The sequence below is a fragment of the Cheilinus undulatus genome, linkage group 21 (genome assembly GCF_018320785.1).
Source record: "Cheilinus undulatus linkage group 21, ASM1832078v1, whole genome shotgun sequence".
Classification (NCBI taxonomy): domain Eukaryota; kingdom Metazoa; phylum Chordata; class Actinopteri; order Labriformes; family Labridae; genus Cheilinus; species Cheilinus undulatus.
In genome coordinates this window covers 23,487,026-23,506,420 of record NC_054885.1, presented here as the reverse complement: position 1 = coordinate 23,506,420, position 19,395 = coordinate 23,487,026, and the positions used below count along the sequence as shown (strand labels likewise).

Genomic DNA, 19,395 nt, shown 5'->3' with positions numbered 1-19,395 from the left:
CAGGGTAACGTGTGGACAAATTCAGGATAACAGTGAGTGTGTAAAAGAGGCTTTTGAAAAAAGTTTTAAAAAATCTGCAGGACATGGATATTGTACAGCACTTCTCAGCCACAGAGCTGTAAATTGAATCTATCCTTGTATTTAAATAAAAGCAAAATGACATTCAGGCGCCAGCTTAGCTCAGTGGGTAGAGTGGTCGTCTGTGTTCAGAGGCTGTGGTCCTCGATGCCCTGGTTGCAGGGTCCGTTCCTTGTGCTGTTTCATGCATGCCCCCCAATCTCTCTCCCCATGTTTCCTGTCTCTCTTCACTGTCCTATCTAAAGGCAGAAGCCAAAAAAATATTTTTAAAAAAGACATGCAAACAGTGAAAGGCCGTAACTAACTTGAGCTAAAAACTTAAACCATTTGTCCTATTTAATTCAGTTCATTTTTTGTCCTATACATGTAAAAGTACAGTACACAGTCAATGTAATGACCTGTGCTGCCCTCATCATAGAATGTTTTCACTGATGCTGTGTAATCAGTAAATATATCTGGAGCAAGGTAAGCAAGGCTGTGACCGTGTAGCAAGGTTTTAACACTTCTGTCTGCACAGAGGTAAACAGTTATACTAAAAACAAGTCAGGTTAATGTGTGTAAGGTGTGTGTCATTGGCATTTCACCAAGTTTTAACAGCTAAAGATATGCATTTTTTTGTGTTTTTTTTTTTCTGTAATTCTGACTTCTGCTATGACACTGAGGCCTTCAAAAATATGCTGGTTTGATTTCTGCAGACTTTGCATTCCTCTGCATAGTCCTGATCAGTTTATCAGTGTCATTGTTGTGGCAAAGAACAATGCAGCAGTTCTTTTTTGTAAGCAGCTGCTAACAGGAACTTTTGACTCTTTTTGTCCCGGACTGGTAAAAAATGTTAACTAATTCTGAAAATGCAAGGGACTCCACATATGACGATGACAAATAATGACAGTTTTACTCTTATAGTGTGTTTTGTCCAATAAAATGGATTAGCCATTTTGTTCTAACTCCTCTTCTTGTCAGTTTTATGATGGTGTTTTGGGCAGGACATGTTGTATAAACGCATGTTGTTGCAACAAATCAACAAGTTGACCCTTTAGTTTTGACGTCCATCAACTTTATGCCTGCTGTGTGCTTGGCTGTCCTCAATGTTCCCGTCACACGACATGATTTCTGACTGTAAATATTAAACATGTTTAATGTTTACAATATTAAATCATAGTGGCTCTGACCATTCCCAAGCAGATCTGGGAGCCATCAGTGAATTTAGGCTCTTCTGAGTTTGGTCAGACAGGGGGAATCTGGCCCAAAATGTATATGATTATCTTACAGTGATTACCCTGCTAAACAAAATACTAATGTGACTGAGATAAAACAAAGAGAATATACTTTGTGCTTGATTTAAGATTACAGGCCACACAAGTCTCAAATGGATTCAAGATTTTTGTGGCATTCTGGGAAATTAAAACAATCTCAAATGGACATTCTGTCTCAATACTTTGAATACAAACATTTCCTAGGTAATTGCAATTAGTAGTATTAATTTAGTAGTACAAGAGGTAGAAAGATTGAATATTCCTCGTCATGAGTGTTTCAAGGTTCCTCAACGGTTGCTTGCATAAAGTATCAAACTCAAAAAGCACAGCTCTCATCCAGTTTCTTTCTCTCTCTGACACTTTGCTCCTTATAGGATGCATTTTGTTTTCTAATCTTTTGGCGTGGGAGGCACATGTTTGGCATGCTCATATCTCACAGTACGTGATGCGGGGAGGGGTTCAGTTTGTGTGAGAATCATAAAGGCCTCAGATCGCCTTCTAATGAAGCTGACAGGCCTCCAAGGCTTTGTCATGAGGTAGGAGTGTGTGTGCGTGACTTTGTGTTATGTGTACAGGCGTTTCTTGTTGCTCTTTCTTTCTCACATTCTGTCTGTTTCCATAGAAACGCGGGTGCAGATCCAGGAGTCAGTACGAGGCAAAGATGTCTTTGTGATCCAGACAGTGTCCAAGTAAGAAATAATGTGCACACAATTGAACTTATAAACATATTTCTCTGATACATCTCAGTAATATCCCCGTTTTTTAATATGTTCTGCCTTTCCGTCTGCTCCCTGCAACCTCAGAGATGTGAACACCACCATAATGGAGATGCTGATCATGGTGTACGCATGCAGGACATCCTGTGCCAGAAGTATCACAGGTGTCCTCCCCTATTTCCCTTATAGCAAGCAGTGTAAGATGAGGAAGAGGGGATCCATCGTCTCCAAGCTCATTGCCTCTATGATGTGTAAAGCAGGTGAGTTGGATAGAACTGCACAAAACAGGAACCATAGAGTCCACCAGTACATACATCAGTATTTTTGGGGGTTTTTTGTGATGTAATTTCTTGGATTGTCTTAGGCCAGGGATATACTTGCTTTTTCACCTTGTGTTTACATCTGACTGCACCATGAACGTACTTGTAAATATACTTGCCTGTCACTGGAGGACACCTCTAGAGGACACACGAAAGAGCCCCAGCCATAGACCACTACCTGTCTACCCTATACTACATCATGGAGACAGTGAATTTGGTGATAATTCTGAGCTCAAAACTAACATGATAAACTTGATTAGTCAATAGTGACAACAGATCAACTTGGACTAATGACCACTGGTCAGACAAGTACCTTCTGTGCTCCGTTTCTCCAACATTTTCCTTGTTACACTCCTGATATGTTGGTGTAACTAGTGACCCTGTTATGATTTTGATGCGACTGTTCGTAGATGTCAATACTGTAGCTGATTATAACAGAGTCCCCGTGAATGGCTTTTTGATAGGGCTGTCAAGATTAATTAAATTAATTGTGATTAGCTACCATCCACAATTAGTGCACTAATTTTATTTTATTTTTATCTCAATTAATCACAGGCTTTATTGTTGCCTTCCAAAAGCTTTGGTTAATCTACGTCAGCTTCTCTCTGCAGGCACAGTGATGTAAAATAAGTCCACTTAAAGACTCAGAGACAGCTCGGTGGGAAAGTCATAAGTCAAACCTTTCTTTTGAAAACATTTAACTTTTAAAAGTACACTTATTTTAATTTTAGTCCATAATGGTTGAATCCATGTTAAAACCTTTAAGTCTACCTATAAAAGCAGGTTGCTTTAATACAGCCGAAAAATCCGTTTTTAAATGCAAAATAGTGGAATTTTTAAAGGCAATAAATGGGTTGCAGTTAATTGCGATTAACCACAGAAATCCAGAGATTAATTGTGGTTAAAATTTTGTATCTTTTGACAGCCCTACTGTTTTGCAGTATCAAAATATCCTCATGAGATATGAATTTTAAGAGAAGCAAAACTAATACAGGCAGCCATGGATACACCCGGCTGAAAGTCACCAGATTACATGGTCACTTTTTGAACTACAAAACTAAGCTTTTTTTTTGTTTGTTTTTTTGTTTGGTTTTTTTTTTTGTTAGTTTTACAGGGTTAAATGTTGACTTCTAAACCAGACTTTATCCTCCCTTGCTGGTCTATCAGATGTTTGTCTCTGTGCAGGGATTGTAATGCATCATATAGATGTGGAGAATTATGACCTTGGTTTATCAGTTTGTCTTTAATAATGTCTGCTGCTGTGTTGACTGTCACACTTTATACCGTCTCTACCGTACATGCGTATACTACATTTCCAATCCACGGTGCTTTGATTTTTTTAGGGCATGCACAGCTAGCATATTATACTAACGTTTGGCATGCATGGGAGCTGTGATGTATCTTCGCCTGCATAGTTAACAGCAAGTATATATCTCCAGCCTGATGTTCCCAATATTTAAAAAAAAACATGGGATAAAAGGATTTTCATTATTAAACCCAACACATTAATTATGAATGTTTCTAATCCAATCCAAATTTCATCATTAAAGATTTATTTTTGGGCCTTTTCATGCCTTTATTTGATAGAGGAAGGACAGTGGATAGATTCGGAAACAGGGAAGAGAGTGGGGAGAGACATGCGGTAAAGGGCCACAGGCCGGATTCGAACCTGGGCCGTCCGCGTACATAGGTAGTGCCTTAAACCACTTCACTTCATATTTGTGATATTTGTGTTTTATGGCCATGCCTTCTCACACAACACGCAGCCATATGAAGCTCTAGCTAGCTATCAGCTAGTCTCTGATCAATTGAGGACAGTTGAGTGGTGGAAAAATGCTTTTTGATTCTGTAGAAGCAAGTGCAAAAGTTACTGTGTAAAAGTTGAAGGACAGAAGATAGACATAACAACTGAGGGGTGCCCAGTATGCCCTTAAATTTATGTGCATTTATTACACTTGATGTCAAAATCACAATTTTATAAAGTGATATTGTACAGTGCATGTTTCTTCACATCATACAGACCCAGAGCTAAATACAGGTAAAGGGTAACAGGTTATCATAATTTCTGTCGTAAATGTCTTAAATTATGATTTTATTTTTGAGAGATCTAAAAAGGATCATGTAAAAAAGTGACAATGTGGTAGTTCACATTTAGCTTGGATATTTTACAAGTTTATTTTCATTTTTGGGTCAATTCACATGGATGAGTGACAAAGAAAAAATAACTCTGGGTTTTTACAGACTTTAAACAGGTTTTTAAGCAGGAACAACTAAAAAATACAGCCCATGTTTTTTTTAATTAATGAATAAGAAAAAGAGTAAAAGATGACATGCTGTGTCAAACTGATGAACCTTGATCCTAAAGGGAGCCAGATTACCCTTTGTCATTCCCCTCTTGTCTGAAAATTGTACCAGATGTTTAAAACAGGTAAAAACAGGAAGGACCAGTTGCTAAGTGGCTGTTAGTTTATTTGTCTAGCCTGTTTGCAAATAAGAATTCCCTCTGTGTTTATTCCTCAGAAATAGGTGTCAGCTAAATTCTCCTCTGCAGTCTTTTTCTCTCCTGAGTAATAAGCATTTTATCTTAAAATATAGTTGTTTCACTTTTCTCAGCCTTTTGGCAGGCAGTTTGAAAGCAAGTGGAATCCTTCCACAGATCTAAAAAACAAAAGTGACATGACTTTAAAAATAAAGAAAGCTTATTGCAGGAAACTTTCAGTAGTCACGTTTACATGGACATTTTTATTCCAATCTGATTGAAATCAAACCGATTAAATGTTTTGGGTCAAGCATTTACATTGTGTGTGATCTATCTGATTGGGTGTTTACATTTGCCAGTTTTTAATCGGAATAGCGGCCACCGCGTCAATGGTCTCCACTAGCAACCATAAATCATGTGACACACAGGTCACATGATTTATGGTTGCTATTGATTTCCAGTGGTATATAGCTTAGTCCCACTGTTCCGTTATTTCTCCATCCCCCATTGAGGCCGACATCCTCTGAGTCTTGGCTTCTCCACTACTGGCGTTTGAGTCTATTGCCCCATTTCTGCTGGCGAGAACGGCTCCCAACGCCCCGTTCACGGTCGCTTTCAGGCTCCAGTGGTGAATCTCCGGTGAATCTCCGCCTTCCTCATTCTTCCTGTTCCTTTGTGGACATAACAACATACCTGAAGGCATCAAGATGGATTATATAAGTTTGTTCACTGTAGTGCTTGGCTTGTTGTTAATCAAGCAGAAAATATGTCACCACGCGGTTACGTCAAGACGAAGAGCATGCGCAGAAAGAACGTGTCAGATCAATCAGGTGAAGGTGTTTACATGGAAGAATTTTCCCTCTGATCGGGTTGTGAAAAGGTGTAGACCACCCCTCTGCAACCAATTAGATTTTTAATCGGATGGGGCTTGGTCAGGCTGATTTAGGTGTTTACATGCAGCATTTCTAATCAGGTTGAGGGTTTAACCCGATTAGAAGTGTCCATGTAAATGCAGCTAGTGTCAGGCTTGCAGAAAATTGATAAACACACATCTTATCTTCTTTGGTAGTTTCAGTGTATTGTTGTACTGCTAGATTCAGTTAAACGGACTACTTTCTTTTTGGTACCAGCCCACAAAGAGAGGAGATTAGGAAACCTCTTGTCCTTTCTAGAATTTTCCCTTTAGTTTGCAACATTGGTGTGTAACATTTTATGACTAAAGGGTTTTTTATACACAATGACAATGAGGAAAGTTTTTTTTTTTTAAAGAGCAGTTTAAAGGTACACTTTTCCTCTTTGCACACATTTTACCCAGTTTAGTTAGTGCTGATCAAGGTACAGTCACTGTAAGCATTTCTGCTATTAATTTACTCTTTTGTTTGTGCAGGTCTCACCCATCTAATCACCATGGACCTCCATCAGAAAGAGATTCAAGGCTTCTTTAACATTCCTGTAGACAATCTGAGAGCTTCCCCCTTTCTGCTGCAGTACATCCAGGAAGAGGTAAAACTCCTCAATCATGGCAATAAATTGGCTTTTTTTCTATTAACTGATGAAACTCTACAGATCTTGGCTTCTTAAATGCTCCCAAAATTGTTGGGCTATCAACTCTCATAAGGCACTTATACATCTACACTGACAAATGTTACAAACACTATTTGAACAGTCAGGTTGATAGTGGTGTTTTAGATCTAACTTCTAATTTCAATCCTAATTCACTTCCAGATCCCAGACTACAGGAATGCTGTGATTGTTGCCAAGTCTCCAGCTTCTGCCAAAAGGTGGGCTCCCCTGCTTTCTCTGCCCTTTATCTCTCTCTAAGAGGAAGTTAAGGTCAGATACTGTCTTCTTATAGCAGAATTTAGTGTGGCCTGCCAAAATGAGTTAATGATGCTACCACTAGAGGGAGGAAAAGAGCCATTGTTGATAGTTAACTTCTTGTTATCAACCAATCAGGCTTCTTGAAGTCAGGTTCAGTAAGTTGTTAGTGACAGCTGTAGTATTTTGAGTTTCCCTTTCTGTCCATCTGTGCAGGGCTCAGTCATTTGCTGAGCGTCTACGTCTGGGTATCGCAGTGATCCACGGTGAAGCTCAAGATGCAGAGTCAGACCAGGTTGACGGACGGCACTCCCCACCAACCGTCAAGACTACTGGGGCCATTCATCCCAGCATGGAGATACCATGTAATGTGAACACATGCTAATAATGATCGGTCTGTAAATCACATGTGTGAGATTAATGGATTAACCAGTTTTGTTTGACTTCTGAATGACATTGCAATTTATGAATGTGCTGTTGTCAAATATTAGCACATGAAATGAGTTATGCAGACAAATTGGCCCCAAAAGAGTGATGCAAGGTCAGTAAAGTTGTCATTGCAGATTGTTTTGCTGCTTGAACCTAAAGTGGTGAAATCCTCACTGTCTATTACTTGTATATTATTTTCAAGAAAAGTCTGTCGGATATAACAAGTGCGGCCCCCCTAAGAGCACACACAGAACTGACAGCTGTGCATACAAAGACTGTATATTTCTGTAAACATACACTCTTACACATAATGTTCACGCTGGAAGCAGATGTTCAGCTGTGCCTCTCTCTCTCTGCTAGCTGGGGTTAGAGAGAGTGAGCAGGACTGAACTAAATATGGTAAATGTCTAAATCAGTTTTATTTCTTAAAACTGAGAAGACTTTTAAATACATTGGTATACCACACTAAATTAATCTGTAATGATTCTGAAGCTTTAGATCCTCCAGTCTGAATGACCCCGCTGCCTTTTACATCATTTCCAACAACAATGCTTTATCTTTATTTCACAGTTGCATAACTGTGATTTCTCACATGGTTTCTATTTTTTGTTTTTAGTGTTGATTCCCAAAGAGAAGCCTCCCATCACTGTTGTAGGAGATGTTGGAGGACGCATTGCAATCATAGTGGTATGTGTGATCATGACCTTTATCAAGAAGTTTCACAACACAGTATTGGTATCATAGTGTGTGTTTTCACATTGCATGACAGCATTGTAGCAGTGAGAGCTCCACGCACACACAGTGTAGCGTTCTGCCCCGCTAGCTTATAAATTATACATTATGTTACTTCTTATGATAGCTGCTCTGTGGCTTAACGACCTCACTCCATCAGTCTGCCTCTGTGTATTTCACATTACACACTAGAAGTCTTTTTCAATTGATTTTTGTGTATCCTTGCGTCCCTCACTCATGTCGTTTCCATGCTCCTTGGCTCCTCTCAGCGAGGAATTGGAAAAGAGATGCAAGGAAGAGAAACACAGACAGAGGAAGATGACTTACCAAATGTAAACCTTCACCTCAGAGCTGATGACAAGCTCATTCACATCAAACCCCACTACACAATTATTCAGAAAACCCCTCATATTAATATGGTTAGGGCAGGGGTGTCCAAACTACAGCCCGCGGCCCGTTTTTTATTGGCACATTCTAAAAATAAAACAAAATATGACCTGCATGGGAACATGAAGCTTGTGCTTGACTGTATTGTACTTTTCAGTTTCGACACTTGGTGATGCAGCTTTGTTCAAGAGGCAACTTATCCATGTCAAAAGACAGGTGCCATCACTCAAAGAAGAGTTGATGGGTGATGAAACATAGCAGAAACAAAGAAACGCAAGATAGAAAGTGAGTGCAGAAAGTTTCAGGCACATTTGGAAGATGAATATTTCTTCACTGAAGTCAAGGGGAATTGTTTCTGTTTATTCTGTAATGAAACTGTTGCAGTGATGAAAGATTTTAACGTTTGACAACACTATGAGACCAAGCATCAGTCGCATATACCAGTGCCGAGCGAGAGCAGAAAGTTAAGCTAATGACCACCAGCTTGCTTGCTCAGCAAAAGCATTTTTCCCTGTCCGAAATTGATGCTGAATATGGGGATGTTCTCTACCATTCTGATGTGTGCTGGCGTAGTCGCAGCTCCGTGCTGCACTGGTTTTATGCCCTCCTTATGGACCCCTGAATTCTAATGGGCAATCCCAAAATCCTCAACAGTTATGAGCTATTTATTTTAAAAAGCCACTAATGGAAAGCTGGGATGTAGGATATTTTTCTATAAATATTTTAAACATTTTAATGTTGGATTCACTGTCTTTAACACACAAGTGAGCTTTCTCAATGTGGCCTGGCCAGCCTTCAATTTCTCAGCATGCGGGCCTCGGTGGAAAAAGTTTGGACACCCCTGGGTTAAGGTTATGGTTTGACACTTAGGTCATAAATTGTCTTATACAATAAGCAGTAGTTTATTTCCATGTGGTATTTTTTATTTTACTTAGCTGACTTTCAGTGTTATGACTTTGGTTGATACATGTAATCATTCATAATGATAACTGAAGCATTTCTATTATTGCCTTCTGTACAATAATCCTCAACATAGCTCTGTAAATTTATATTGATATTAGGGCTGTTAATGTTAACGCATTAAAGCTTGTGATTCATCTTGAAACCTCAACTTATTAAAGTAATATTAACCTAAATGAATCATATGACCAAGTTTGACCACAACTTCCTCCCATAGTCCTCTAGCATGGATGTTTACATGCCTGGGGGTGAGGAAGTTAAAGCAGGCAAATGCAGCCAGCAGTGACGAGTGAGGAGACCGGCCCAGCTCTGCTAACGGCAAATTTCGATTACCCTAAGCTGGAGAATGGAAGTTTAGTTAATTCCAAAGTTGTGTGTAAGTAAAGATGCTTACATCAACACAGGATCAAGCAGTGATAATCAAGCTACACTGGTGGAGTGCAGCAGACCTGGATTCGTCAACTAAACAACAGCTAAGCTAACTAATGTAGTCGCCAAATGGGTCTCCAAAGACTCCAGACCCATCAGTATTGTTGAAGACAAGGCAAGCTGTTTACACCTACTTTGCAGAAGTTATTTTGTATTTAATCTGTTTGTCTACTGATTAAGTTTGCAGTTTATGAATATTATCGCTCAGCAAATTAAGATATTGTAATTTACAAACCATTACAACTAAGTTGAGATGTTAAAGTTTAAAAACTCCAGTTTGCTAGATTCAAAAACTATATGTGTACTACTTTTATTTCAAACCAAAATGGAACTAAATGGTAGTATTTTAAATGTATGATTAATTAATTAAGCACAGTATATTTATGTGATAAACTTGATCATCTTTAATCAGTTAACAGCAATAATAGATCCAACAAGCTTCCACCTAATAATATGCCAGCACATCACATTAGATGCTGCACCTCCAACCACTTAAGTTTTGTGTAAAGTCAAAAAGACATGAGCGGAGGAAAAGCTGTATCGCTCTTAGCTCCTCTAGAAGCCCCTTTTTTCCTTGATCCTCAACTCCTTCAGGTAAATTTAAGGAACCAAAAGGTCCTTTTTCATGGCAGCAATAAAACCTGGATCAGTTGGGGAGTGAGGTGCAAGAATGTGCAAAGGTGTGAAATGATTAACAGGTGTAACGTAGATCCTGCCATGAGCTGACCATGTATAAAGGGCTACAGTCAATAGTCGGACACAGAGTTGATTTGCCTGTTGATCTACTTATCTTGCAGGATGACATCATTGACGATGTTGACAGTTTTGTCGCAGCAGCAGAAACACTGAAGGAAAGAGGTGCCTACAAGATCTTCGTCATGGCAACTCATGGCATTCTCTCCTCTGAAGCTCCACGGTTCATTGAAGAGTCGGCTATTGATGAGGTAAACGGCCATCTTACTGCTTTTCTATAACATTAGGCAGCATTCTGCTTTTTTTTTTTTTTTAATACACACATCTCATATTCCTGCCTTTTTTACCAGGTTGTGGTGACCAACACAATACCCCACGAGCTCCAGAAGCTCCAGTGTCCCAAGATAAAAACAGTCGACATCAGCATGATTCTATCAGAGGCTATCCGCCGCATCCACAACGGAGAGTCCATGTCCTACCTTTTCCGCAACATAGGAGTGGATGACTGACAAACTTGTCTCACACATGCATACAAAACCCCACATGCCATTTGCCTTTTCAGATGTCTTGAATAACATAAGGGTGAATGTTAAACACTGAAATAACTATACAACCATAAGTATCCATTTCTTTCATTCAAACCTGTAAATGCTCGCCCTTTCTTTGAGTGCAGCTTAATATAGAGAAGGACTGAAAATCCACACTTGCCATAGATGACTGACCGCTTAACCTCTGCTCATTTTTTTATTCTCATTTTTCCGTCTAGCTTGCATCAGGTCTACATACATGTTGTAATAACATTTTATTAGAAAATAGTGTAAAGTTTAATCTTAATGTCAGAATATGTTTTGTTATCACTGAATGTCTGAAAGCATAATCTCCCTTCCCCATCTTCACAGAGCGACAGATTTCCACTGACATGGTCTCAGGTTATGGAGCTCAAGTGCTAACTTAACTAAAACACAATTAATAATGGATAACTTTACCATTAGCCATGTATTTTTACTCTTCTTACCAAATAAATCAAACTAAGGTGAGCTAGAAAGTGGCTACACTCCATTTTTGCTGTTTTCAGATGAAAGCTAATGGGCTAACTGTTATCACAACAGCATTTGAGTTCACTGTACTGAGCATGATGTTAGAAAAATGGCCGCTTTGTTAACATGGTGAATTTCTTCTCATAGCATCAGGAAGAGTGCCAGTGCCTTTTAAAGGACATATTACAACACACAGGCCTTCGCTGCTCCAATACACATTATCCATGCTAACATCGCTAATAAATAAGGCTGTCATGTTTTTCAGAATATGCAGGTTCCCATCTAATTATTTCATGTAGCTGATGGTAGTGCATAGTTAACACTCACTTCACCAGTCATTTTTTTTATGTTGTGTCTGAATGTGCTGCTCATGAAGTTAGTCAAGACTCACAAATGGTAGCTTGTCTGTGTGGTAGCAATAGCACTGAGTTGCTGATCTGATGTCCACTTTATAGTGCGTAAGAAGAACTGGAAATTTTTGTAGTCAGACTGGTAAATTGGAAAATACAAAGTTATGGCAGAATGCTTGTTAATATAGATGTGTCATCCATATAGCATTGTGTGCCATTGCTCAGTGACTGCTTATATTTTACATTAGTTCACTTCATACCAGAAATAAGTTGTTCCCTTCCAACATTCAACAAACGCCAATAGATTTCAACCGTTACTGCAGTTAGACTCTCTAGTTGGAAGGGGGTGTTGTTTAGGTCATTATGAGAGAGGCTGACGGTCACTCGCACACGTTCTACCTGAGTTTCATTAAAAAAAAAAAAAAGTTCTGAACTGCAGCTGAAGCTGGAAAAGTCATATGAAACTTTCTGATAAGCAGAACTTGACCGAAGCAGGTCTTTGTCACTTTACCAGAGGTGTTCCAAAATGTTTTGTATTTATTTTCAGCACTTAAATGAATAAATATGACCTATAAAAGTGAAGCATGTGTGTTCTTGTGTTTAGTAGCTTCATGTTTTCTGTTCTGAGAAGAGTGCCAATATATAGTGTCTAATAAGAGCTCTTAAGTGTGTTATAAACAATAACAGTCAAATATCTGTCAGGGATATATAAACCATTAACACATTTCTAAAATTATTAAATACTGACACTAATAAGCAATATTTAGAGTGTAAGATATGACTTTAGTTCATACTGATAAGTGTTAATAACATTGTTTAACACTTTATTAATTAATAAGCAATAAATGAAGGTTATTAATTTATGTGCCTACAAATCTGTAATAGTCTTTAATAATCTTTACTTATTCTGTAATAGAACCTTGTAAAGTCTTATGTTAATCAACACTATTGATTTTAATTAGAGGTATATAAACTGTTAACAAGTGTGTCTAATAAGAGCCTTTATGTGACTTGTAAGTAATAAATCTGTCAATTCTGCTTTTGTTAGCACTTATTGGGACGTATTTATGTTTATAGGCACCCTATGTCTTACTAGTACCTATTAACTATTAAAGATTATTACAAGGACCTTAGTAGATCCAGTAGTGATTTAAAGTAGGTGACATAAAGTTAGCTTAAATGTAGTTAACACACAAACATTGACCAAAATTCAGGAACAGAAATTTGCTGAGTTTAGTCCAGTTTCTTGTTTAACATATTTCATGTTTATTTACGCTGACACACAGGAATTGTTTCAGACAAACATGGTGACATTAACTAAAGAACAGAACCAGGCAGAGAAGGAAATCAGTTTCAGACCCGAGACACACTCGAAGGTTGCCTTAAACACTGTCAGATTGTCCTGCTTACACTGTTTGGCACCGCTCCATTGACTGTTATACATCTACTGTAACACATGATACCTCTCTATGATTTCTATTTAAAGAAGTTAAGCCAAGAGTTGATTCTAAAGGACTTAAATCGGGGAATTGAATGTACAGTTGGAGTATAAGCTGAAATCAGTCCAAAAAATGATAATGTATTTTTAACCTCCCATTTTTCGAGTTATTTTAAAGTTTCCTGCAGCACAGAGATGAGCACATGTAAATACTGGTCCCAGATTTCTGTTCTAGTCTGTTGTTAAGTGTAAAAGATTATGTTACCAGTGGTTACAGGACAGAAATTTGCCAGTATTTCAGTTAGTTTTTCACCCTGAGCATAAAAAAATCAAACTGGACATGTAGGAAAATGCAATGGCGTCTGTGCACCTCAGTGCAATTTTGACCCTGAGGAATGTCAAGACAAGGCAATCAAAAAAGCCAAGAGCATCTCTTTTTTTATTTGGGCAGGCTGATCAACACTCAAACCATGAACACTACTGGGATCTGTATTGGTCTTGGATTTGGAAATAATGTCAAGTGTCATTCAATAAAAACACATTTCAAAAGTCTTACAAACATGATGTGAATGCAAGCTTTTGTGTCAAAGTTGGTTTGTAACTCAAGCGGGTGTGCTCTGCTCCCTCTCTTAACAACTCTTAACACCTTAACAAGGCACTAAACCCTCTCTCCTGCTTCAGAAAAGCTGCTCAGAGGCCACCAGTGGGAGAACAGTTTTAAGGTAAGCTCCATCAGTATGAGGCAGGGGAAAGAGATGATTTAAATAAAGAGGAATAAAAGGCATTGGTCCATCTACAATCTACAATCGGTCTAATGTTATGGCAGTCTGTGCTGCAATCACTGGCAAACACTCTTTAAACACTGGTAACAATCTTTTTTTTTTTTTTTTCAGGCATGAGTGATGGGTAGACATAGACGGTGATGGTCACTTACAGCACAACACATCCAAAGCCTGTGTGAAGGCAAAAGCAGCAAGTTAATGAATACTAACAAGGCAAAGTGATCACCTAATGTGTTTAGATTTAAAAGCCAAAGCAACCTGAATTTGATTTGGTGTTTAAACGTTAATTGAACAGCTATCACTGGTTTTACTTGGAGGTGAAACTCTTATCAACACTGTTAAAAATACACAAATGGGCTGCTTATGGCTGATTTTCATTCCTTTGGAAATTCTCTATCCCTACACCTGTGTTTCTATCTATTAAAACTTAATAAAAATCACTGCAAGTCCTGCACCAATACTTTGGGATCTTTAAAGGACTCCCCCTTGCATGAAAACATCCCTATGCTGTGAAGTTACATCCCTTTTTCTTCCATAAGCCATTTAAAATCTGACACCAGTTCTCTAGGTCACTGCCAGTCTGTAATTCATTATAACCAGGTGACTTGTATGTGGGTACAGTTTGATTGATGGAAAGCCTATGTTGATAGTTAATACCTGCTCCCAAACACATGCCAGTGAATTAACAATGAATTAACAATTTAACAATGTGAATTTTGTAAAAACTGGACCAGAAGCTTTTGTCTCATCACCCTTTGAACCTGTCAATATGTTCTTGTGACATGCTTCTATGTACATGTTTTCCTTGTTTTGGGGATGACATACAAAATATTCTTAATATTCACAATATAAACAAGACTAAGACTCTACAGCCACACTATTGGCTCTATACTTGGATGGTTAAATGCTATTAGTGGTGCTACAAAGCTTTAAATGCCAACTTTAACATGCTAGCAGGTTTGTATACCATTTTAGTTAAGCTTGTTAGCATGCTAAAACTTTGCTTACTAGCACTAAATATAAATCATGGCTGAGGCTGATGGGAATTCCATTAACTTGCTAATAAACTAAGTTTTCATACTTTGCATGTTCAAATTCAAGATAAAAAAGAAAGTTATTCCAGTTTTCCTGGAAAAAATAAAAATCACCCAACCAGTCTGATGATAAATGATACAGTTTAGTTAACTCATTTGCAGGTCAAATTGAGCTGCTAGCTTGGCTTGAATACAAACACATTTTAACATCAGCATTAGCTAAAGCTCTGTTTTGGGGGGTGACATTTTAATGGTCATCTTCTCCATACTAGACTCACACAGGCCTCTTTTTCACAATCAAACAGGGAAACAATTACAAAAACAGTTCATTACTGACAGACTAATTTTTTGGATTCTGATCTTAACAGAGCTCGCCAGCAAGCTGTATAATCAAGATTGAAATACAGTATACGATTCATTTTAATCACCATGTTTATCATTTCCACTGCAAAACCCATCATGAATCTTTTGGTTAGTTTGTTTTTGTGTGAGTGCTTTTCCATTAATAGTTTCGTCAACCTCATGGGAATATTTCAGTTGGTATTTATCACTCATCATCAACAACTCCCTTCAAGACAAAAATGCATGAGCCAGATTAAAAAAACCCCATCAACATAGTAAGTGATTCAATTCCCATTCCTGTAGACATAATTTTTGTAAGACTTGACTCACAGAGCACTTGTTGTTTTACAAGCAAAAATGTTTCTTTGATTGCTTTGAAGCACGAGCACTTTCGAAGACTTTCCAGATATTTTAATTTTACTAACATATTCGGTCAAAGAAAAAAACTCTTCTTAAAATATTTTACAATAAAGAATTTCTATGTGGCTGTACCCGATTAATCATCAGAATAGTTTTCTGTTTCTGTAAAATAACTGAGCTTAATGACCAGCAACTACATACAACCAATTTTTGGACTAGTCTTAATACTGGCAATAAGACCCCCTACTCTTCTCTGAAAGCAAGAGGTGTGGAGTGTGTTTACATGCACACAGATTCCTGAATAATACTATAGCCAATGCTGCTAAATAATCTGCAGGTCTGGTTTTAATGATTCTCAGAGTGCCATTGTGTTAGCATAACTTACTTGGCTAAGTTTAAAAAAAAAAGACAAATACTGATCAAAGAATAAAAGATACTTTCTCATTTGTGTAATCTTACTTTTTTCCACAATTGAGATGAGTGAATTCAACACTTAAGTTATCCCATGAAAAGAGCTAAAGAACATGGAAAGCACTATCTAGCTAGCGTCATCTAAAAAGTAATTTGATAGCGAATTAGCTAGCCTGTTATCATTAAATGAAGATAAAAAACACACCAAACAGGAAAAATCAATCTTAATCTTTTACATGTTTGGTATAGACTTTAGCACTGTTTTAGAATCTAATTAAAGCTCCCTTCCACATGTTAGCTTAACAAAGCTTCCCTAGCTGGGGTACTAAAAATACTGAATGTATAAAGAATAGCATTTTTTTTTAAATACATTTGTGACAAGTACATTTAACACTTTTGGGAGGTTAGGGAGCTAATTAGCATATAGAGATAGCTACTGAACTTGATTGTTATCAACTAGCTTGATAGTTTTAGCCTGTTTGAAATGGTTTCACTATTTAATACTTTATAAACCTCACTGCACTGACAAATTCATTTTTAAATTTATATATTGAATACAAATTTTTAAAACTTTTAAATAGACAAATGCAAACTCCCTCAATAAAACTTTTTGGCATGTATTTATATGAAAAGTATTCTGTTTGATATATCATTAAAACATTTTTTTTCTTCCATAATATCAACATCAGTCTTAAAATTTGAGTATTGGACAGGAATTTTTGGCACTTGTTTATAAGTTCATACCTCAAGAACTAAAATAATATTGTTAGAAGTTATGCCCCCAGAAATATTTGAACTACAAATAACACTGCTTGTCTGTTTGTACATATGTGTTTGTGAATATGGAACAACTCAGTTTTCCATTTAGCCTGAGCTCTTACAACTACACAGTGAGTGCAAGTGGAAGCTGAACACAAATAGACTCAGGGACCAGTGTATTCAAATTCATTTTTTTGACCCTGGATATGGGTAGATTGCTAATAACTCACTTCAATTATGTACATAACCATCCTGAGTGCATGTAAACCCACACACACTTGAAACACTTACAAATATACACAATTTGACGCTCTTTAAGCACACATTAGACTATTCACACCCTGTTTGCCATTGATAACTTGAGAAAAGAGAGAAAACAGACTGAATGTGGACTACTAAACCATTTCACCCCTCTACAAGCAGGACACCAGTGTCACTCTCTAGACTGCCTTACTTACAGATATCTGACCCACTTATTTGCTTAAGCCATCTTAACACTTTTAAATACATGTATAGAATATATACAAACAATATGCCACTACAATTCAGACCTGAAATGCACGATTCTGCCAGATTCCCTCCTTCTTGCAGAATGTAGGCTAGAACCAAAGGCTGGGGTGGGCGTTCTGTTTTCACAGTTTATGTCGCTCTTCAGAAATTCATCTGCCATCAGGCTTCATAGTTTTTATTACTTATCTTTCAGCGGGTGGTGGCTATTTCCTTTTCAAAGTTTTTTGTGTTTTTCACCTAAGAATTTACGTTGAGTTTTGTGGTGAAAATGAGGTGGCCATTTCTCCTATTAGTTCTTGATTCCAACGATCAGTGTTTATACGGCAAAACAGACAGATGTAAGTCCTCTTAGTGAGAATCCAGTCAAGTCCCAAGCAAGAGGAGGAACAGTTTTGCAACAACTTAGTTCAAATGCAGCACAGCATCAAGCACATGATCCTGTCTTGTTTGCTCTGATTTATTCTGCATTTTTACCCCTTTGTTCATTACTCAATAAAGCACTTTGTGACAAGCCTGTTAATAAAAAAAAAGCGCTTCTTTATAATCATCAACAGAATCCCAGTATCATACTGTCATTAAAGAGTGGAGAAGCCAGAAGAGATCATTCACAGATAAAGCACAGGTTGTTGAATGTAGCATCTGTGTTGATTGCCAAGCCAGTTGACAGGAAGACACAAAATGAGGATTGTGGGTATTACAGAAGGTGCATTCTGGGATTGATTATTGAATGACAGAGCTGTAAGCTGCTGGCAAATGCCAGATGAGAGGTTGCCACTTTTCTCCATGTTAGTTGACCTCCTTACATCCTTATTGGAACGTTCCTGCCACCTGTCTGTGCAGCAGAATGGTTGATTGGGAAAAATTACAGCTCAGGTCGGAATGAAGGCAGAACTCCTCCTTTTCCAGTCAAAGGTAGGAGGTAGGAACAAGCAGCAGTCTAGGATGGTTTGGAGATCTTCAGGGCATCGACTTTGGTCTCCAAGTCTGTTATCTGTAGAAAAATCAAGGCAATGGAGAATAACTAAATTAACTCTTTTACCTATGATAAAAAAGCGTACACTTCCTAGCCCGTATTTTAAAGCCAGCTTTACGTTTCTGAACATGCGAACAATCCACTCGTCATTAGGGGTTCCTTCATGATTATTACTGCAAGCTTTTTAAAACATTAAATAGCTATTCACAACAAAGGTTAAAATGTAAAATTTCTATTGGCATTGTGGGTAAAAATGCCACGTTTTTTAGGCCACAGTTCGGCCAAACTCTAGCTACTGTTGCTCAGGACACCTGGTGTTTTAAAAAGAGTGACAGAAACAGACAGCAGTGAAGATTTTTTAGCCTTGAGATAAGATCTAACTGACCTATCATTATTTTTGGGATTGTAAGGTAAGCTACCAAAAAATAAATTAGATTTTCTCAACAGATTTTTAAAAATGTTTACAATTACATACATATATAGTGCCTATAAAAAGAATTCACCCCCTTGGATGTTTTACCCTTTTATTGATTTTATAAATCAGTCATGGTTGATTCAATTTGGCTTTTTTGACCAAAAAACTCTTTAATGTTAAAGTAAAAACAAATTTGTACAAAACAATGTCAATTAAATAAGAATATGTACCAAAAATAAGTATTCGCCCCTTTAGAGTGAGTGAACTAATTCAACAGAGGTCCAGCCAATTGATGCTAGTAGTCTCACAACTATAAATGGGGATCACCTAAGCGCTTTGAATGTGTCTGAAGTGATTGCAGTATAAAGACAACTGAGTCTGGAAACTCCAGCCACTAGTAAATCCGTTTTTCCTGGCTACCATTACACCATGAAGACAGAGGACATTCCAAATAAATACAGACTTGAAGGGGTGAATATTGTGCAGTCACCTATTTTACATTACATATTCTCATTTACTTGGCATTACTTTTAGAAATATGTTCTCTTTAGCGTCTTTGACACTAAAGAGTTTTTTTTTTTTTGTCAAAAAAGCTTAATTATACTCACCATGATTGATTTCTAAAATCAACCAAAAGGTAAAACATCCAAGGGGTGAATACTTTCTATAGGCACTGTTCATGAATAAATA

At 37.6% G+C, this 19,395-nt stretch overlaps 2 protein-coding genes across 2 annotated transcripts in view; one reads left to right on the top strand and one right to left on the bottom strand.

Annotated features, from left to right (window-relative positions):
* LOC121503424 (phosphoribosyl pyrophosphate synthase-associated protein 2) overlaps nt 1-12,263 on the top strand; it is a 16,615-nt gene extending 4,352 nt beyond the window's left edge. The window contains exons 4-11 of the mRNA XM_041777833.1: nt 1,954-2,020; nt 2,135-2,307; nt 6,234-6,349; nt 6,572-6,627; nt 6,881-7,029; nt 7,710-7,780; nt 10,399-10,545; nt 10,645-12,263. Coding sequence (XP_041633767.1) covers nt 1,954-2,020; nt 2,135-2,307; nt 6,234-6,349; nt 6,572-6,627; nt 6,881-7,029; nt 7,710-7,780; nt 10,399-10,545; nt 10,645-10,803 — 938 coding nt within the window. The 3' untranslated portion in view covers nt 10,804-12,263. The remainder of the gene's footprint in view (nt 1-1,953; nt 2,021-2,134; nt 2,308-6,233; nt 6,350-6,571; nt 6,628-6,880; nt 7,030-7,709; nt 7,781-10,398; nt 10,546-10,644) is intronic.
* A 660-nt stretch (nt 12,264-12,923) lies between these two features.
* LOC121529490 (neurabin-2-like) overlaps nt 12,924-19,395 on the bottom strand; it is a 44,633-nt gene continuing 38,161 nt past the window's right edge. The window contains exon 15 of the mRNA XM_041817391.1: nt 12,924-18,308. Coding sequence (XP_041673325.1) covers nt 18,255-18,308 — 54 coding nt within the window. The 3' untranslated portion in view covers nt 12,924-18,254. The remainder of the gene's footprint in view (nt 18,309-19,395) is intronic.